Source organism: Microtus ochrogaster, unplaced genomic scaffold (assembly GCF_000317375.1).
Source record: "Microtus ochrogaster isolate Prairie Vole_2 unplaced genomic scaffold, MicOch1.0 UNK62, whole genome shotgun sequence".
In the NCBI taxonomy this organism is placed as follows: domain Eukaryota; kingdom Metazoa; phylum Chordata; class Mammalia; order Rodentia; family Cricetidae; genus Microtus; species Microtus ochrogaster.
This window is the reverse complement of record NW_004949160.1, coordinates 2,196,342-2,218,238: the sequence shown is the minus strand read 5'-3', so window position 1 is coordinate 2,218,238 and position 21,897 is coordinate 2,196,342. Positions and strand designations below refer to the sequence as shown.

The 21,897-nt window shown below is 46.0% G+C and overlaps 1 protein-coding gene and 2 pseudogenes across 1 annotated transcript; all 3 read left to right on the top strand.

Annotated features, from left to right (window-relative positions):
• The first annotated feature begins 1,980 nt into the window (after positions 1 to 1,980).
• Positions 1,981 to 3,771, top strand: LOC101980028 (N-acetyltransferase 8-like). The gene is made up of 2 exons (XM_005369847.1): positions 1,981 to 2,078; positions 2,876 to 3,771. Exon 2 carries the CDS (start codon positions 2,948 to 2,950, stop codon positions 3,629 to 3,631), a length of 684 nt encoding a protein of 227 aa, XP_005369904.1. The 5' UTR covers positions 1,981 to 2,078; positions 2,876 to 2,947; the 3' UTR covers positions 3,632 to 3,771.
• Positions 3,772 to 8,828: 5,057 nt separating this feature from the next.
• Positions 8,829 to 10,649, top strand: LOC113455546 (annotated as a pseudogene).
• A 4,727-nt stretch (positions 10,650 to 15,376) lies between these two features.
• LOC101981438 lies at positions 15,377 to 16,183 on the top strand (annotated as a pseudogene).
• The last annotated feature ends 5,714 nt before the right edge of the window (positions 16,184 to 21,897 follow it).

Sequence of the window (21,897 nt, the reverse complement as noted above, 5' to 3'; positions counted from 1 at the left end):
TAATGCATTGTATTCTCTCGTTCTTTTGGGGTTCCAGTATATCTTACATCTACATCTTTGTGTAGGTTTCCTGAGTTCCCAGGGGTCCTTTATCTCTTGGGGTGCTTAGGTTATTGGACAAGTAGTGGTCCATACTCTGTTTCAGGTACGAACCTTGAATTATGATGGTAGGTCTCTGGGGGCCTTGGTGGTACCCCCCCATCTGCATTGGGCTGCTTTGGTCCTTGTCCTCCCTGAGGAGCTCCATCCTTGTGGAGTATGTATGCTCTTGCCACCATAAACATCCCTGAGAGTCACTAGTAATCCCATCACTAGAAGTCATCAGTATCTTTGGAGTACCAGCTACCTGAGATTGCAATGACTTGAATCTCCATCAACCTGGTGTCCCTGGGACTGAACCTTTTTAAGATGACAAGGAACTGGCTCTTAATGGCAGATCCACACTTCCTGTCCTCAGAAAATACAAGTGAACTTGAACTGAGCAGCTGAATCAGAGGGAAACTAGGAGGCTACAGCCTTGTGTCAGGAGAGCATTGGTAGAAGAAGGTTCACCCTGCACTCAGAACAGCAGAAAAGTCCATAGTCCAACACACATTCAAGGCACCTGGGAGTTAAGACTACTGGGTTTTGAGAAACCCGCAGTGAGCACAGTGCGCATAGATGGAAGGGAAAGCACACAAGCTCCTGTCCTTCAGCCTGACCTCGTTTTCTGGTTGTTTTTTTTTCCTAATAAACCTTAATTTCCTTTAAGACAAAACAAGACCAGCCTGGTCTACAAGAGCTAGTTCCAGGACAGGCTCCAAAACTACAGAGAAACCCTGTCTCGGAAAAAAAAAAAAAAGACAAAACAAAAAATCATCAAATGTGATTGGTTTGAATGAGAATAGCCCCCAGTTGTTGGAACTTTTTAACTCACACATTAAATATCTGAAATCCTTACTTGTACAGCACCTCTATACAGTCTACATTTGAAACTGCTGTGTGTCAGCAGGGGTGGGGATGGTGTGTGAGGCTTCACCTGGGAGCAATCCCTAGAGTTCATGCAAATATCCTTCGTCCAGGTCTACCATTGTTGAGAGAAGATTCTGTCCCATCCAGAATCTTCATTCTGTCCCACAGCCATTCAGTCCCAAAAAAACACACAGAGGCCTACATTAATTATAAACTGGTTGGCCTAGTAGCTCAGACTTTTCATTAACAAACTCTTACATCTTACATTAACCCATAATTCCTGTCTGTGTTAGCCATGGGCTTGGTGCCTTTCATCAGTGAGGCATGCTCATCTCGCTTCCTCTTGGTCTGGGTGATGACTGTAGACTGAGCCTTTTCTCTTCCCAGAATTCTCCTATTCTTGTCACCCCACCTATAATTCCTGCCTGGCTGATGGCCAACCAGCATTTTATTAAAGCAATACAAGTGAGAAATCTTTACAGGGAACAAGATCATTGTCCCACAGCATCCCACCCTGATGTCCCTAAAAGGATGGATGATTGAGTGAGAGCCTGTTGGTAAGAAAGGGGCAGAAGTCAGTGAGGACCACCTAGACCCTTTGTCAAGGAGCAGGCAGAGCTTGAAGGGAGACACTCCGTAATGAGGCTCTTGTTCCCGAGCCCTTAGTCCTGGATTCTTGCTTGTGACAGGTGAGGTCAAAATGAGTGGTTCAGTTTCTAGTTCCTCCTAGGAGGGACATGTAGAGACCAAGGTGGCATCGGTGCGGGCAAGTGAGACAGGACAAAGGTTATAGGTTGAAAGGGACAAGGAGATGGGTGGCAGCTTACCATGAGGGTAAGGAAGCCTGAGTCATCCTAGATTCCCCCTTCCCTTCCAGATTAATTCAGCGGGAATCACAAAATTAGCTGGACTTTGGCCCCTGCCTTGTAATAACCCCGGGTTTATGATTATCAAACATGCAGGTGCCAGCCAATGAGACTTCTACCCAAGTGAGTCCACAGGTAGTTACACTGTCCCATGGTTCTCCTAACAGCAGTGTCTTGGGCTTGAGACAAGATCAAGCATCCTGGGTGAGAGATGGTATAACATGAAGAAATCAGGAAGAGAGATAGCAGACTTCCATAAGGGTAAGGACCATCCCAGGGCTTGTTTCTCTGTGCTAAAGCTGTGGGGTAATACAAAGTGAAGGGACCAGGCTCTCTCCTCTGTCCCATTCCGGCTTTTGGACCTCTGGTTTATGATTATCCAAGAGCCTGCCAATAGGGCACCAGCCCAGCTCTGTTCCCCAGAGTGGGACAGACCCTGGCAGGTTCCAGATGTCATCCCGGACACTCTGATGTGGGGGCAGCTAAGAGGACAGAGAGACAAAGTTGGTGTCTCTCACTCTAAGTCCCATATCCTTCTTGGGTGTTCAAGAGTCACGAGCTTTGGGGCTTGACCTTTGCTATTTCGTGGATTAGATATTTCTAACTAAGGAAATACTTGCTGACAACTGCCATTGGGAACATGGGATTCTGAAACCATAAATCCTGAAGAGAAAACACAGTTGGGGACACCCCATCTTCCTTCCATGGGGAATCACCTCAATGTACTGAAGACTGGAGAAGTGGAAAGGAGACCGCAATTGCCTGTGCTGTATCAAGCTTGCTGTCCTCAAAATTACCCTAGACACCAGGTGTTCCTTTACACTGATCCACAGACGAGTGTACACAGCCTCAGAGAGGTTGGCATGCCTAGGTTCACATGACTTGGCACTGGAAGGGTCAGGGGTGCAATGTTCTGGAAACTAATGCTATCTCCCACTGTTGGTGTTCTGCTTCCTCCTCGGTGGCAGTGGCAATGTGCACCTGTGAGTCTGGAGGCTGGGATCTGGGTGGTGAGTGGAGGTTGGGGAAACTCACGAGGCTCTCTCTGACTCCTGTAGGGCTGTAAGGAAGCAGTGCAAGCAGACCGGGATATGTCTTGTGGATGCTGAGATTTGAGACGAAGTTCTCCAATGGCTTCTTTTCACATCCGCCAGTTCCAGGAGAGAGACTACAAAAAAGTCGTGGATTTGTTCTCCAGGGGCTTGAAGGAGCACATCCCTGCCTCCTTCCGCCACCTGCTGACACTGCCCAGAACCCTCCTGGTCTTAGTTGGGGTGCCTCTTGCTATAGTCCTGCTGTCTGACTCCTGGCTCCTGGCTGTTATATGCATCTTCTTCATGCTTCTATTCTTTTGGTTCCTTGTCAGTCATGCCTGGAACAAGTATGTGTCCAACAGTTTGCACACAGACATGGCTGACATCCCCAAGTTCTACCTGAGTGCACGTGGTTCCTGCTTCTGGGTGGCTGAGTCTGGGGGAGAGGTGGTGGGCACCGTGGGCTGTCTACCAGTCAAGGATCCCCCATTAGGGAGGAAGCAGCTGGAGCTCTTTCACCTGTCTGTGTCCTCACAGCATCGTGGACAGGGGATAGCGAAAGCACTGGTCAGAACTGTCCTCCAGTTTGCACGGGACCAGGGTTACAGTGATGTTGTCCTTGGAACAGGTGTCATCCAGCAAGGTGCTGTGACCCTTTACTACAGCATGGGCTTCCAGAAGACACGTGAATATTTTATGGACACACTCCTGTGGCTCCTGGATCTCTCTATGATTTGTTTCACATACTCATTCCCTTCTGTTCCTGAACATGAGCTGTGACCTTCTTCCTCTGTGTGTCTGTCAGTCCAGCTCACTGTGCTGTGGAAAAAACAGCCCTGATATTGCAGTGGACAAATCACAAAATTCCTTTGTCATTTTCATTGTATTCCTCTCTGTTTGCTGTGGATAAAGAACTAAGGCAAGGAAGTGTCCGATTTCCTTTGTGCTCTGTTTTCCTTCCTAGAGAAGGGCTGTGGTGGCCAGTGATTCAGTTGGGTAACTTACGTGGCCTGACTAGCCTGTGTAGTCGCCACTGGCACTGGCTAGCTTCAATCTATGGACCGCGTGAGTCTCTGCAGGCCATGTGTGGAGTGTTTTTGTGGATCCAGAAAGAGGCAGTGTGGTTGGAGAGCAATTTCACTCCTACCACTTCTTGCAACTTAGCTGTACCCATCATGCATGGCAAGAACTGGGGGCTCAAGAAACAGGTGCCACAGGCCTGATCTTTCCTTCACACAAGTCTCCAGCACACTGGCGAATAGAATGTGTTTCCATCCGGATTCCGTGTCTTTCATCTCTACCACCCTAGCTGTCTGGAGTCCCTAGTTGCGTTTCCCCAGCTCCAAGAGTCCTGCTGGACACAGTTGTCCAGGTTTCCCTCATACAATCACTTGTGACATTCAGAAAGATCCAGGGCTACTGTTCAGCCTGTCATTTCATTCCAAGGGATTTGATGGGTGATTGTCATCCCGCCAACTGGCCTTGCCACAGGCCCATTCATAGCCACATGGAGTGGTTCCAATCCCAAGTCATTTATCATCTGTGACTGTGGCCCCCTACTCTGGGCCTTCTGTACAGTGCTCTGCCTTTCCCTGCCTACAACATCCCCACAGTTCCTCTTGAGGTCCATCTCCCTCTGGCCAGCCTCCCTAGGCTCCTCTGACAACTCAGCCATCCACATCTGCTCCCTAGTCATTCCACCCAGGCCACTGCCCAAACCAAGGAACTTGTTGACGCTTCTAGTCTAGATCAGCTTCACACGCAACCGTGGGCCTCTCCAGATAGCCCTGTGTCGGGGATGCTTAGGACTTGCTCCCCCAAGTGTCTTCTGCTTTCCTCATGCAGTGAGACTAGGTTTTCCACAAGTAGCTCCAAAATCATGGAAAGATGGGCCTAGAGAGATTGGCTATGTGGTTAAGAGCACTGGCTGTTCCTGCAGAAGCCCTGGGTTCAATTCCCAGTATGGACACAGTGGATTAACACCATTAACATTAACACACCATTAACTCCAGTTCAAGGGCATCCGGTGCTCTCTCCTCCATGGGCACCAGGCATGGTCTAATGGTCCCTATTCTTTGAAACACATACCCAATAGCAAAGGAGAACTCTTAAACATTTAGGACGCACATGGGCCCCGGATAGTGGGGACCAAAGGGCAGCTATGGAAGGTCAGCAAGGCGTAAACTTCCATAGTGAGATGATGGAGAGACTTGAATACTGGAGGACAGCTCTTGCAGCTCCAGCCAGGATCAGGGCACCGCTGCTGATGTGAAGCTTCCTGTGCACATATGTAGTGACATCTTTCACCATAGCTATTGGAACATGATAGCTGAAAGAAACGATTCCTTCCACGCTATCTGATAAGCCAATGCACTCACTGGCTTTGCTTCTAACACCATGGGTGCTCGGGCAGCTGCATACTCAAAACCAACACCGACAAGAACAATGACTGGTGGACACGTTTCCCTGGGAATGTCTCACACAACTAGCAGGCTACGGCGTCCCCAAGAGTCCATCACCTTGGCAATTGTGAACATTAGAAATGGCCTTCTGAACCTTCAAGCTCTCTTAGGAGTCCATGAGCCTCCCCTTTTCTTCCACATGGAAATGCTTCAGTCTGGAAGAGATAGCTCCACCACACTCCCCACCTGCTTCCAGTGCTTAAGCTTCTTCCTCAGTGTCCCCCAGGCCATGGATGGAATGATATCAGTTCTAACACTCAAGGCCACAGCACTGGATGCTTATTTTCCACAGTTTAACCAAGCAGGAATCTCCGTAGAACTGCTGCCCATCGTGAAAAAGACATGTCTACTGTCCTGGTGAGCAGTGGCAGTCTATGGGTGTAAACACAGATGTTCGGGAGGCAGTTTGTCGGGCACGTGACACCCGTGTGAGAAAACAGTACTAGGAGCTGCTTCCCCATAGGTGTTTGACCACTTACAGCACCAAACACGAGTTTCTCCTCTGTGGCAGGCCTTCAGTCTCACCAGAGAGGTATTGTGTGTGACAATCCTGCTCTGTTTGTAACATTTCTTCCTTAAACGGCCCAGCCCTGTCAGTGCCTACCGCTTGAGAGAGAATTCAGTTCACAGCAGTGTATTTCCCGCGTCTTCAGCAACAGTCGTTTGCTGACTAGCTTTGGCATTCAGCCAGCAGCCATGGCCGCACACTGAGGACACAGGTGCTTCCCTGGTACCTAGGAGGAGGCAAACCACATCTCACAATGAGGCTTTGACCCAACAGCCTTATGACTCCTGGGAATCGTGTTTTATACCCATATAGGCATCTTCTTTCAAGTTCTTACATTTTTGAGATAGGATCTCACTTTGTACTACAGACTAGCCTAGAAATCACTATGTATACCAGGCTGGCTCAAACTTGCAGTGATCCTCCTGCCTCTGCCTCTAGGTTCTGGGATATTAGACATGTTACGATGTTCCTAGGTTCAAATTACTGAACTTCTGTTTTTACAGTTTTCCTAGATGCTGTTACAGATCTGTAAGACGGTCTCATATTCACATTATATAATGAAACCTTCTACCTAGGGAAAAACAGTTTCAGTTGGTCTTGGGATTTAGCAGTTAATGAGATAGCAAAAAATGTTAATGGGTTTGAATACAGTATGACCTTTCTTCCCATTGTTTTTATTACTTGTTTCCTCTCGAGCAATATTGGGAACAGTGTCATGGATGAGGGCTACCATGTTGTTTGTTATTTAACCCTTTCCCACCCACCGTCATTCTCCAAGTGCATATGGCTTTCTTACCATGGGGCACTGACTCAGGGATGCCTTGTATCTCTACCCCACTGAGCCTGGAATGAAGGGCTTAAACTGCGTGGCTTTGTCCAGAACCAAGAAGGAAGCCTGCTCTCATGCCTGTCTTGCCCTCTGCTTGAGCAGTCTTCCCAGATGTGACAGGATCCAAGCTGGCTCCGCTGCCACTGTTTCCCCACTGGCTGCACTTGGTTTTAAAGGGGCCTTGAGTTCCAGGAATGACCTGCACACAGGGTATGTTTTCTTGACGGGAAGGAACGCTCACAGTCAGGGACAGCTATCCATTGCTGGGGGCAAGCTGGCTCCTTTTCACCTCCACAGCTCTGTTTCTGTATCTACACACTGCTTCTGTTGCCTTGGTGATTTGGGGGGTTCCCATGAGCCAACACACACTGACCCAGCATCCACCAATGTCTATCCGCTCTGCCATCAGGGAGGGCACAACAAACCTGCAGTTCAACACAGGACCTCCAGTTGCCCTGCACAGCCCTCACCTGCAAGCAGCCTTGGCCACCTTATCCAGGGAGCTGTTGACGTCTTTTCTGCAGTCACAGGTGTCATGGGGATCACCACCATCCCCCTGTCTTCACCCCTTCTTTTGAGCAGACATTCCAGGCAGAAAGTCATCAGAAGCTCCCAAGCGTATCTACTTTGGCCATCTGTCATGGAAATTATTTCTCAACTCAAGTCCTGTCACGTTTGTCTTCAAGTGAACAAGCCTTTAAAAACAAACCTGGTTTCCCTTTCTTTCAAAGTCAGCACCATTCACAGGCTAGTCCAATCAGTCAGATCCATCAACACTTGTAATGCTCATGTACCACACTGGGCACAGCAAAGTTACTCAGGCCTCCAATGGTTAGAATCTAAGTAGAATAGAGCCCTTAACTTTCTTACTTAACTCTCTGGTGAACACAGCCCCATCTGCTCAGAGGACTGGGCTTTTAATACCACGATCACCATCAGTTCCTTTATAATCATTTCTACCTGTCTTTCCAGCCAGAGGTGGACAACATGTGTGCCTGTCCCCAAATGTTCTCCCTTTGGGGGCTGAAGTACCCTTTCAGGAACATTGATGGGGGGGGTGTTTAAAACAAGAGTGGACATAAACTTCTGTCACAAAGCACATAACAACATGGGAACTTTTGTTCTCAAAAGTTCCATGTTCAGAAACATGGGTAGGTGTCCAAGATGTTATGTGGAGAAGCTGCAGGGAGAGCCAGAGTCAGTCTCCTCTTATACTGTGTTCTCTGAGGCCAGGTCCACATACACTAACAGTTAAGGCTAGTTCAGATCTTCCAAGAGTGTGCAGAGGAGAGGCTGTGCTATGGGGAACCTGTATTCATGCGTGCACAGAGATACTGTGTTAAGTCACACTGATGTGATATTTCCCTCTGTATGCTGTGATTACCATTAATGAATAAAGAAATCTGGCTTGTACTGATAGTATAGAACAGAGCTAGGAGGGAAAAATTAAAAGGAATGCTGGGAGGAAGAAGGGGGAGTGAGGAGGAGCCATGGAGCCACCACCAGAGACAGATATGCCAAAACATTGCCAGTAAGCCACTGCCACGTGGCAATACACAGATTCATGGAGATGGGCTAAATTAATTTGTAAGAGTTAGCCAATAAGAAGCTAGAGATAATGGACCAAGCAGTGATTTAATTAATAAAGTTTTTGTGTGATTATTTTGAGTCTGAGCTGCCAGGCGGCAGTGAAACAAACCAGAGACCTCAAATCATGTCACACCATGTGTTTAGAGCAGTAGGAAGGTTCTTTGGTACCCCAGACTGCCGTAATTCCATGTGGTTGGTAGAAATTGTGCCAGGAGAGTTGAGGCAAAGCCTGGAGATCCAGACCAGAGCATGCTGAGAGCTTGGGGCAAACCAGGTTAGGCCAGGCTTACAGACTCAGAAACCAAGGAGCCACAGCTGCCAGTAAACATGTAGAGAGCTGTCTGAAGAACATTTAGGGTTTGAGAAGCACCTGCTACCAAAATATTGTCAGCATGCCAAATGCTGCAAAGTTTCACAGTGTAAAAGGGCAATGTCACATTAAACAGATTTCATCAGGAAATAAGAAAAGCATTTAGAGTACTCTAAAATCACAATAAGACCTAAAAAGCGTACCAAAGAGGCCAAACTTGTGTCTGTAACAGTTTTGGGATTAGGACACACTGTCAAAATTCAGGGGAGGTGCCAACCATGGAGGTTGGCGAAGCAGGAGTAGAGGAACGTAGATTACTGCAACCTACTGACCAACCAAACTAGCCAAGTTCACCTCTTCAAGTTCATAGAGATAGCCTATCTCAAAATTAAAACCGGGACTAATCAGGGAGTGATATCTGTCATCTATCTGGGGTCTAACCAAACATACACATGTAGTATGTTGTAAGTCCATGAATATGAGTATACACCACATACATCCATAAAAACACACACGTGCAAAGATAATCCTAGGGGAGGGGCCACTATGTAGGTCTTCTCTACCTTCGCTAGTGGGGCCACACTGGATTCCAGGGCCTCATGTTCCAGTTACAGCCACAGAGAGGTCTGAACTGTTCATGGACGACTGAAGAATAGTAACTACCCCAGGAGCTGACTCCAATTCATGTCTGAATGAATACTAAGACAAGGAGTGGAGGTGCCGTTTTCCATTACCCGGAGGAGCTAAGCAGATGGCATGGGTTCATTGAGAACTAGGAAAAGGTAGGTAACAATGTTTAGAGCCAAGTATTAGCTAGCCTGGCGTAGGGTCTAGCCTAGATCCAATGCCTGTCCAGGTCCTATAGAGGTCTTCTTCTGAGGATGGTCACAAACACCAGAGCCTTTGCTGATCTCAGGCCTTTGTTCCTTGTGGAGGCCCACAGGTGTCCCCGAGAATTGTGCCCAGCTGGGCAGATGAAGAAGGAACTCTGAGATTCTCTTGCTGTTCAGCTTGACCCTGCCATTGATTGTAACTTTTGTCTTGTTTGCAAATCAGGTTTGACAGAGTAAAATTCTATGTGAGGTGGGGTGTGACGTGTGAGCCCACTAGTTGAGGCATGTGAGAGGTTTAATAATTGGTGATATGAGTTCCTGGACTTCTTGATCACATTTCCTCCTCCATGAGGTACACAGAGGAAAATGACATATTCTTCCCCCGTGGTCATCTTCCTCTGGCCCCAGAGGGAGACCCCAGGATCTTGGACAGTGCCACAATCCCCTGCAAAACATATCCTTCTCAGAGTTCAATCCCCAGTGTTTCTCTCTAATTAGCCAGATCCTTAGGAGGACAGTGCAGATATTCAGTTAGAAGAAGCTTTGTTGACTCTTACGATTAATGCATAGTTCTAAGGAGAAATGGAAAATTTCAATACTCAGGAGCCAAGGGTTATGAGAAGCAAATATTAGCAAAGAGTATAATGATATTCATGCATTAAAAAGTCATAACAAAATCCAGTTTTATATCCTTTTAAAAACTTAATGAAATAAAAAAGACAATGTTATCATTTCTGGCTTAGTGGTTTCCAATTTTGGTGTTCAGTTGTATTATACAATGGACAGCAATTCAGTCAAGAAGTTGCGGAATCGGGGCTGGAGAGATGGCTCAGTGGTTAAGAACATTGCCTGCTCTTCCAAAGGTCCTGAGTTCAATTCCTGGCAACCACATGGTGGCTTACAACCATCTGTAATGAGGTCTGGTGCCCTCTTCTGGCCTGCACACACACACACAGACAGAATATTATATACATAATAAATAAATAAACATTTAAAAAAAAAAGAAGTTGCGGAATCTACTGGCCATCCAGAGATCAGACTCCCCAAAGAACCATCAGCACTACTTCACGAAGGCATTTTGAAAGCAAAGTTCTAGAGAAACAAAAGTTATTTCAGGAGAATAATGGGATCTCAGTGCATCTGAAGGGTGGGGCATCTGATGCCCTCCTCTGCAGACTCACAGTGGCTCTGACAGATTGTGGAACACCATATGTGACTGATCAATTAGCTCTTCCTTCATCTTCATTACCCAAGATGCAGAACTGACGGCATCATCCTAGTCTTTAGATAGTTCGTGGAATGCTGTATGCCATTGATCAGTTAGCTCTGGCTTCATCTTCATTACCCAAGAAGAAGAACTGATTTCATCATCCCAGTCTTTAGACAGTCCATGGAACACTGTATGCCATTGATCAGTTAGCTGTGGCTTCATCTTCATGGCCCAGGAAGCAGAACTGACTTCATCACCCCAGTCTTCATGTGGCTCAGTTTCATCCAGTGCTTGATGGACCAGAATCTGATGAACGAGCTCTTCTGTGGGCATCAGTATTTATAGATGTGCACTAACTGCCACCAATAAAGCAGTCTTTGCAAGAAAAAATGTCATAAGAAAAAGGACAATGAACAACTGTTCCTTCTTTACCTTTCAAAACCTAATGGAGGTGTCCACAGTTTTCTTTTTCTCTTTTACTTACCTGGATTCTGAGATCAATGTTTCTAGACTTCTTTTTCAGACATCTAGAACTTCAGAGATAGGTTTCTTCTCAGCTTCTACCAACCTGCGAGGAAGAGAGTGACCTTGGTGCACAGTTCCAGAGATTTCAATGTGTCCTGTGGCAGGGAAACTGCTATGGTGGGGCAGCTCTAGTTATTGTACATCTAGATCCAAACACAGGGTGCTTTGTAGCCTTCATAACAGCAATGCCGCTAATGCACCAGCAACGAGTGGCTGTTGCGGGAGGTCCTTCCGCTCCTCCAGCCTATAGCCGCTGGTAGTGGCAGTGTAAACTGCTGGGTTCAAAAATAGAAAGAGAAAGGAACAGATTAGAGAAAGGAACAGTATAGTCAACCACTGTCTCCTACCTCCTAAAAAACTACAACCTCCCAATAGTGTCACCAGCTGGTGACAAAACCAACACAGGAACGCTCCAGTTCTAAGCTGTTATACCAGCCCAACACTAAGACTGTGAATGAAGCTTTCTCCTCTAAATTACTGAAACAATGAGCATGATTGATATGTTTTATAAATCTATATGTTCATTCAGAGAAATCATAGGTCTGAGAGAGTAAACTTGCCTAGATAGCATAAGGTCCTAGATTATTTGTACTTTCTGCTTCCTAAGGCCGCATTAGTTTAGGTGGGCTGGCTGAGACAAGCTGAGTCTAAAGGAGGCCATCAGAATGTTCACCAGACTGTCTCTACCTTCACCGTAATCTGCATTCTACTGATACCCCCACCCATCCCCAAGACAGCTGGCATTGCCATGGTGACAAACTCTTTGAGTATAGGGGTGCCAGGGCCTGGGGTGACACTTCCAAACAATCATCCCAGACTCTTTGGGTGTATGGATGCCATGGGCTGAGGTGAAGCTTTCAACCAAACATCCAGACACTTTGGGTGTATAGATGCCAGGAGCTGGGGTGACGCCTCCATCCATACAGTGGTGATAGAGCTCCACTGAGCCTAATATTCTCCTGTACGACTTCTTCTGTGGAAACATGAAACCAACATCTTTCCATAAGAAATCACACCCGGAGTCTATCTTGATATGTTGACCAAGGTTATTTATGGGAGCACCTGTCTGGATGGAGGTGCTCCCCTGATTGCTCTTCGAGGGAGGGGGACTTGGTCGGGGGAGGGGGAGGGAATGGGTGGCGGTGGTGGGGAAGAGGCAGAAATCTTTAATAAATAAAAAAAAAGAAACACATCTCAACTTCAAAGACAGACATTACATCAGAGTAAAGAGTTGGAAAAAGAATTTCCAATCAAATGGATCTAAGAAACACGCGGGTGCAACAATTCTAAATTCTAACAAAATAGATATCAAACTAAAGTTTATCAAAAGAGATGGAGATTCATATTCATCACAGAAAAAATCCATCAAGATGAAGTCTCAATTCTGAACATCTATGCCCCAAACACAAGGGCACTCACATTTATAAAAGAAACATTACTAAAGCTTAAATTACACATCAAATACTACACACTAAGAGTGGGGGATATCAACACCCCACTCTCACCAAGGGACAGGTCAGCCAGAAAGAAACTTAATAGAGAAATAAGGGAACTAACAGATATCTATAGAACATTCCACTCAAACACAAAAGAATATACCTTTTTCTCAGTACCTCATGGAACCTCCTCTAAGATTGATCACATACTCGGTAACAAAGCAAATCTCAACAGATACAAAAAGATTAGAATAACCACCTGTATCTTACCAGATCACTATGGCTTAAAGTTAGAACTCAATGGCAATACTATTGCAGAAAGCCTACAAATTCATGAGATTTGAAGGAGCTCAACTGAATCATCACTGGGTCAAGGAAGAAATAAAGAAAGAAATAAAAGACTTCCTAGAATTCAATGAAAATTAAAGCACAACATACCCAAAATTATGGGATACCATGAAAGCTGTGCTAAGAGGAAAGTTCATAGCACTAAATGCCCACATAAAGACCTTGGAGGAAGTTTACACTAGTGACTTAACAGCACCCCTGAAAGCTCTGGAACAAAAAGAAGTAAACTCACCCAGAAGGAGTAGACCCCAGGAAATAATCAAATTGAGGACTGAAATCAATACAATAGAAACAAGGAGAACAATACAAAGAATCAAAGAAATAAAAAGTTGGTTCTTGGGAAAATCAAAAATAGAATAACCCTTATCCAAACTAACCAAAAGGCAGAGAGAGAGAGAGAGAGAGAGAGAGAGAGAGAGAGAGAGAGAATATCCAAATTAATAAAATTAGAAATGAAAAGGGGGACATAATAACAGACACAAAGGAAATCCAAAGAATCATCAGGTCATACTTCAAAAACTTGTACTTCCAAAAATTGGAAAATGTAAAAGAAATGGACAATTTTCTGGATAGGTACCACATACCAAAATTAAATCAAGACCAGATAAACAATTTAAAAGATCTATAACCTGCAAAGAAATAGAAGCAGTCATCAAAAGTCTTCCAACCAAAAAAGCCAAGAGTCAGATGGTTTCAGTGCAGAATTCTACCAGAGTTTCTAAGGACCCTTGATCCATCTCAATTTCCATCTTTGTTGCCAAGAAAGGTTATGTAAGAATGGTATGTAGTCCTCCTCCTCAATTTCCAGCAGCCATTGGAAAGCAGGCAGTGTGTGCCGTAACACACACACACACACACACACACACACACACACACACACACACCATTGCAATGCTCTGTGAGTCCCCACTGCTCTAGACTTGTGTTTGGAGACGCAGCCTCTGCTTGTCATTCTAACACCGCAAGAGAGGGAGAGCCCTCCTAGTGTAGACCTTCTCACAGCTTAAGGCTACAGACAAATGCTAGTTTCAGCTAGTTTCATCCATGGGGGAAGCCATGAGCCAGGGACTAGCTGGGGCATCTCTTCAATGGGGACTTTTTTTTTTTTTTTTTTTTGCTTTTTCGAGACAGGGTTTCTCTGTGGCTTTTGGAGCCTGTCCTGGAACTAGCTCTGTAGACCAGGCTGGTCTCGAACTTAATGGGGACATTTTTACACAGAAGTTTGTCTCTCTGAATGGCTGGAGCCTGGGAAACTCATTCAACATGGCAACTGTATCAACACAGTGACTGAGGAAAAGGTGGGGAGGTCAATGAAGACCACCAGCAGCGTTTAACAGGGGACAGGTGCATCCCGGGTAGGCAGAGCCCAGCAATGAAGTCTCTGAGTCAGCAGATGTGTACTCTTGTTTGTGACTGGTGAGCTTAGGAGGATCAGAACTCCTGGATCAACATCAGAACTAGGAAGGGCCTCAGAGAGGGTCGGTAGGCTGGGAGAGAGCTGCTGTACCCGGGAGGGGACTAGGTGATGAAAGGCAGGCTTTCTGCCATGAGAGTAATGACCTGGGCCATCTCCGATCCTGATTCCCATCCAGGTCCATTTTGTGGGGATCCTGATGCTGATCCTGATCTGAATGTTCCTTGTCACAGCTGAGCTGCTTGACCTGTGGTTTATGATTATCATATACCCAGCTTCCAGCCAATGCAGTTTCTACCAAGTCTATTACCACAATAGGGTAGGTCATAGATCAGCTTGAATATCCGTCACAAGCACGGCGCTAAGGCTGATCTAGACTTTCAGCTCTGAGCAACCAGGTGAGTGGCGCTTTGGGGCAAGGTTAGAGGGTCTCTGCATTTGTCTCAAGTAACAGGACCTTTTTGGGACCTCCAGGTCAGGTTTTCTCAAAAGCCTAAATTTTCAGAGTTAAGAGGCAGTGACTTTGTTGAAACTTGTTCTTGCAAACCCTGGATATGCAGTGGACAGACTCTAGAGAAAGAGATCAAATGGTTTGGGCATGAAGACTGGCTGCCACAGAGGTCTTAATGCTCCAAGAAATTTAGAGATCCAGTAATGGGGCCAGGAGGGTAAAGGAGAAGGCAACCACCATGGCTTCATGTTAGCCTCTGTATCAAGTTCTCCCAGGCCCCTAGAAGGCAAGTCTTCTTTATCCTCTTCTGCAATTGAAGAAACAGGTCCAGAGAGATAACGTGCAGTGTCCAGTGTCCACATAAAGACAGGGAGAGAAATTAACATTCCAACTAGTGTGTCTGCCTTATGCTTTCTTCCATGATGGTTTCCTCTTAGACGATAGCACACACCCTAGAGCAGGGTCTCTGTGGTTACTATAATGCAGGGTCTCTATGTTTACTGGAAAGCTGGAAACTTGGTCAGGGGACTTACATGTTTCTTCTCTCTCCTGCAGGATTACAGGGAAACCCACAGGCAGAGATAATGTGTCTTTTGGCCTTTGAGATTTGAGACCCAGAAGTCTCCCATGGCTCCTTATCATATCCGCCAGTACCAGGACAGTGACCACAGGAGTGTGGTGGACTTGTTCTCCTGAGGCATGGAGGAGCACATCCCCACCACCTTCCGCCACATGCTGGCGCTGTCCCGGACCCTCTGCTCTTACTTGGGGTCCCTCTTGTCCTATTCTCGGCCTCAGGCTCCTGGTTTCTGGTTCTTCTGTCCAGCCTTACTCTCTTTGTTTCTCTGTGGCTCCTTGCAAAATATACTTGGGAAAAGTATAAAGCAATGTGTTTGGTCACAGACATGGCTGACATCACCACAACCTACCTGAGTTCCCGTGACTCCTGCTCTGGGTAGTTGAGTCTAGGGGTCAGATGGTGGGCCTGGTGGCTCCCTGCCAGTGGAGGACCCCCTCCTGCAGAAGAAGCAACTAAGGCTGCGTCACCTCTCTGTGTCCTTGGAGCACCGAAGAGAGGGGATAAGGAAAGCCATGGTCAGGACAGTCCTCCAGTTTGCATGGGCTTGGGGCTTCAGTGAAGTCCTCACCACCAGCGCGTTTCAGTATGTGGCCCTGGCTCTCTACCAGGGTATGGGCTTCCAGAAGACTGGAGAGTCCTTCTCCTTCATCTCCAGACTCAGGAAATCTCCAGTGATACACTTAAAGTATTATCTCACTTCTGCTCAGGAGGGGGACCCTTATGTGTCACAGGATCTGATTGCTTTTGTAGTAGGAACAAGCAAACCCAGCTACTCCAGGTGCAAAAGCACTAACCCTCATGTTCAAGCACAGCTGAGTCAATGTGTTTGTGAGTGAGGCGGGCAATGGCCACTCTTTGCTATACATGCTTTCCGTGGTATCCTTTACCTAACATTACAGTAATGTATAAAAAGCAACACTAAGCAATAAAATTTTATTTAGCTTGCAAATCTTTGGATCATCTACTGATCCTGGCAGGACAGCTTTCCGGGTCTTGGGATTCTTGGGTTGGCTGAAGTGTGTTACCCTGTTCTAGCAGGCCAGTTTAGGCAGGGTTCCAGGTGTTTACATGCTAACCAAAGCAAAAGCATAAAGAAGTGAGGCCATTTCCAAACTCTGAGGTGTCAGATGCAGAAGCATCCAAGACTTAGGTGGAAACTCTCTCACCTCTCGTAGAGGAACTGCAGTCACAGAGCCAAGGGGCAGGATATGGCCCTGGGAGCAGCGAGGACACGTGCTCAGCCACCTCTGCAAGGGTGAGCAGAGTGGGTAGGGCCGGAGCACAGGGTGTTTTTAAAACTGTTCCCAGCCTTTGGCAGCTGACTGGCTTTGGATCTTGTGAAGCAGCTTTCTGTCTTAAGTTAGCCTGGCCATGCAGTGTTCCTGTAGCCAAAGAAGAGCTACAGGCTCAGTAAGACTTGTAGATGTCACCCTTGGGACCCAGCCTGATCCTAGTGTCTGCCCACATCACCCCTGGAGTACTGGTTTCCCTACATGCCTCTGGCCTGACCATGTGCTCCTATAAGCCTTGATGTCTTGGAATTGTGACAATGTTTGAATGGCAGTACAAATATCAAATGTTACCAACTTGTGTCTTTTAAAATGGTTAACTCCAGGCATGTGCACGCCTTTAATCCCAGCACTCAGAAGACAGAGGCAAGGCTGGAGGCTCTCTGTGAGTTCAAGGCCAGCCTCACCTACAAAGCAAATTCCAGGCCAGTCATAAGTACATAATGATACACTATCTTAATACAAATTTTAAAGATAAAATGGTTAAGTTTAAAATTTGTGAATGTCTTCTCTCAATAATTTGAAAATGGACAAAAGCCTATAAATGTGTGTAAAATTCTCAGGTTCACAAGTAGTGTGTGGAAAGTAAGAGTGATGCTGTTGAGGGGGCACACGCATGCATCTGAGCACACACGAGTGCTGTGTGTGTGTACTTAGGCAGATAGGCCAGAATTTTGACCTTAAATGTTTTTTGAGACAGTGTTTTTCATTGGCTAGAACTTGCTGCTTTTAGCTAGACAAGATTCCCATTGCTGGGATTACAAATACAAGCTCATAACCTGGCTTTTTTTATGTGGGTTCTGGAAATCTGGGGGCCTGGGGGTCAGATGCAGACCATTCTGGCTATCCGTCCTGCCCCTGCTGGAGTTCTGTGGGGAGAGCTGCTGTTGTGCTATCTGCGGACACACAGCCACAAGGAAAGTGCAATGAACCGTTCTCAACCTCACCTCCACTTGTGCAGAGGCTTCTTGGCCAGTTTGACACCATATTCTGCCATGGAGGAACACCAATGATGCTTGAGAAACCCAAAAGTCTACAGGTACAATTTGGGAGTGAGGGAAGGATGTTCCTTCTATCAGACTGAGGTGGGCATAAATTCAAGCAAACCCATGAATTGTGGGGATTCTACAGAGAGGCAAAATGTAGATGTATGGGCTGCAGAAGGATTCATTTGTGCGTGTGTAGGGAAGGAGAGGGATGGTTTTCTACAAAGCAGCGTGGACCAGGATGACTTTAGAGCTCAGCAACTTGGATGCAGCAGTGAGTAAACCTGGAATGTTGACTCCAGAATCCTGTTCCTTAGCTAATAAATAATTCAACTTGAAGAACACGATTTTATTCTTAACACTGAAAACATGCAAAGACATTAATATTTCTGAACATGCATCACTGTTTCCTAACTGTAGATGTAACATAACCAGCTGCCTCATGCTCCCGCCTCCCTGCTTTTCCTGGATGATGGCCTGTACCCTCAAAGAAGGAGCCAAAGGAAACCCCTCGAAGTAAAAATGGCTCCTGTGGTGTGCTAGGTTATTGGTTAAAGTATTGTCTACGTTTTCAGTTTGATTTTTGATTTCTAGGCACAGGTATCCCCTGGCACACACATGCGCACTTGAGGGTGTGGGTCTACACAATTGAAGTCTGCCAGCCTGGCCTCCTTCAAATTCTCTGCAACTGCCCATATTCCTCTCTTCTCGTTTTAAAAAATTACAGCAAATGTACGTAGTACACACTGGTTTTTGTACATTTTTAAAATTTTCTGAGGACAGATTAGGTTTTCAGTACTGTGCAGGTATTGGAATGTTGCAGCGCTCAAGGCTGGCTCCTTTATTTGGGGCTAGTTCTAGTTGGCAGAGCAGCCATCTCTCGACTCTGTGTTGGAACCAGCCTCTTGCGACCATAGATAAAAGCCTTCTAGGATCTCTTAATTTGTTGAGCAGCAGCTTCCACCGATCCAAAATCTAAAACTGACATCAGCTAGCATCTGATCCTGTAGTAAAGCTTCCCTCCTCTTGCTCTGTCTGCCTCTCTGATGTTCCTATGCATTTTATTTTTTTCTTTTTTATTATTACTTAAAAAAATCCAATCCAAATTCCCATTCCCTCCCCTCCTCCCAATCTCCTCCCTCTCCCTCCACAGCCCCTCCCCCACCCCTCCAACCCTAAGGGAGTGCCGTGCACCCCATCCTGTGGAAAGCCCAAGGCCCACCCTACTACATCTAGGTTGAGCAAGGTTTACATCCCAAGAAAATAGAATCCCATGAAGCCGGTATATGCAGTAGAGACACATCCCAGCGTCACTATCACTGGCCCCTCAGTCTGCCCCAGCTGTCCACCCCCATCAGAGGGGCTTGGTTATTCCCATGTTCGTTCACTCCCAGTCCAGTTGGAGTTGGTGAGCTCCCATTAGCTCAAGCAAACTGTCTCAGTGGAAGAACCTCTCATGGTCTTGAATTCCTTGCTCATACTCTCACTCCCTCCACTCTTCAACTGGATCTTGGGAGCTCAGTCCAGTGCTCCGATGTGGGTCATTGCCTCTGTTCCCATCTGTTGTTGGACGAAGGTTCTATGGTGATATTTAAGATAATCATCAGTCTGACTACAGGGTAAGGTCAGTTCAGACACCCTCTCCTCTATTGCTTAGTTTCTATACATTTGAAACAGGCTTTGATTCTTGATGTTCTTTATTCTGGAAAACTATACAAACTTTATGAAACTGTTTCCATATTGGAACATGGAATCTGGGGTAACCTAAATCTGTGCTCCCAGGCCATGGTCATCCAAAATGACTCCAGAATAAATCTCTGATTCCTTTAAGATGAGAGCTGTGGTTTTTGTGTCCATTGGAGATCAGAATAGGGTGTCAGATCCACTGGAACTGTTGTGAGCCATCGTGTGGGTGCTGGGAATCAAACCCAGGTCTTCTGGAAGAACCACAAGTGCTCTTCATTGCTGACAATCTCTCCAGCCCTGGTTAACCTTTCCAATAAAATCAATGTGAAAGTGGGGAGGATCCAGTTTAAATTTTATCAGTATGGCTGGACATGGTTATAATCCCAGGCTGAAACACGAAGATAGCGAGTTTCAGGTCACTTTAAGCGACACAGTGAAAGGCTATCTCAAAAACAAAAATAAAATCTAATGTGGGCATTGTTAAATCAAGTTGTTTTAGGAACAATTATTTAGACTTAATGGAGACTCATGGCCAGTAGAAGGCTTGAGTTTTAGAATTAGCCTGGCTAGACAAAACAGTGGGTTAAGGCTTCTGCCAGTCATGTGCCCAAAGCTTGCGTTAAGCACAGATGTTGCAGGAGAAGGTTAAGGGGGCATTTTTCTTACCAGTTAATGTTTCCTGTCAGTCGCATCTTGGTTCAGCCCTGTGTGAAGGAGGGAGGGGCATTGCCTGTCACATAGAGATAAGCAGAATTAGGTGAGCATGCCCCAAGCTTGTGGGGACTAGGAAACAGGGAGGCAGAGAAGTCTCAGCCTTAACTTAAAAACCGGTGGCTCCTTCAGGAAAGCATGGCTTGGCAGAAAGATGGTGCCTGGGGAACTCATATGGTGCATGAGATTGGGAGCATTCTGAGAAGGGAGTGGGTATGACCGTGAACAACACGGAGTACTTTCCCCCAGATACTGCAGATGCGAGAGGCTCTACTTGGGAGGCATGCAGAAGCAGTCAGGAGCGTGGTGACTATGTTGAGTAACCTGGATGTGCTTGAACTTAATGTAGGATGGATATGAGGGGCTCTGGAGTGGGCAGATGAGGCTGAATCTGCAGCCCTTGCCTCCCTGGTGAGAGACAGGAAGGTGAGCAGGAAGAAAAGGGCAGGGGGACCCTACTCCTCAAACTCACTTTCTTCCCATCTCAGCCTGGGATTGAGGCATGTACCACCTTCCATCAGTTAAAAAAAAAAAAAGTGTGAACTGGGTTCTTCCCAGTATACATGTTGTGCCCATTCTGTGTCTGGAAGAGTCACATGCTGTGGGACCATGGTCTTCTACACTGTAAACATTTGTCACTTGTATTTTAATAAAACGCTGATTGACCAGTAGCCAGGCAGGAAGTATAGGCAGGGAGACCAGAATAGGAGAATTCTTGGAAGAGGAAAGGTTCAGTCTGCAGTCATCACTAAAACACAGAAGAAGCAAGATGAGAATGCCTCTCTAATAAAACGTTCCAAGCCATGTGGCTAACACAGACAAGAATTATGGGTTAATGTAATAAGCTATAAGATATAAGAGTTAATAAGAAGCCTGAGCTAGTAGGCCAATCAGCTTATGATTAATGTAGACCTCTTTGTTTCTTTGCGACTGAATGGTTGTGGGACCCTGTGGGACAGAAACCTCTGTCAACAGTCACACAGCTACCCCTTCCCTGACTGCCCCATGCATATCCCCCCCTTATCTTTTCCTCCCTTTCTTCCCATTCTACCGCCTTTCCCCCGTTTCTCATTTCTATCTTGCTTTCTTTTTGAAACTTTTAGATTTATGTTCTCATTATTCACAAGTATGTTTTTGTCTTTTTTCATTGTTTTTGTTTGATTTATGATCTCTTGGAATTCCTAATTTCTCATTTTCTCATCCCTCTAAAGGCTTTAACTTAACCATTCTAGCTTTATGTCATATCTTTAAACTCTTAAATTTATTTTTATGTGTATGAGAGTTTTGCCTGGGTATGTGTATATGTATCATGTGTGTAGAAGCCAAAAGAGGGTACTGAAACCCCTGCAACTGGGGTTATGGATGGATGGTTGTGAGCTGCCAAGTGGATTCTGGTAACCAAACCTAGGTCTTGTACAAGAACAGTCAGTACTTTTACACATTGCCCTATTGCTCCAATCCCTCCCCCACTTTGGTGCCTCTGTTATCTATCCATCTCTTTCTCTCTATCTATCATCCATCTACCTATCATCTAGCTATCTGTCTATCTATCTACTTGAGTTCACATGTTCCTAGGCAATACATTTATTTTAGCTTTTTTTTTTGCTTGTTTTTTGTTTTTTCGAGACAGGGTTTCTCTGCGGCTTTGGAGCCTGTCCTGGAACTAGCTCTGTAGACCAGGCTGGTCTCGAACTCGCAGAGATCCGCCTGCCTCTGCCTCCCGAGTGCTGGGATTAAAGGCGTGCGCCACCAACGCCCGACTTTATTTTAGCTTTTTAAACTTTATTTAATCTATTGACAATCTTGTCAGTGGGGCTGTGATGACACACACCTTTAATCCCAGCACAAAGAGAAACCCTGTCTCTAAAAACCCTGTCA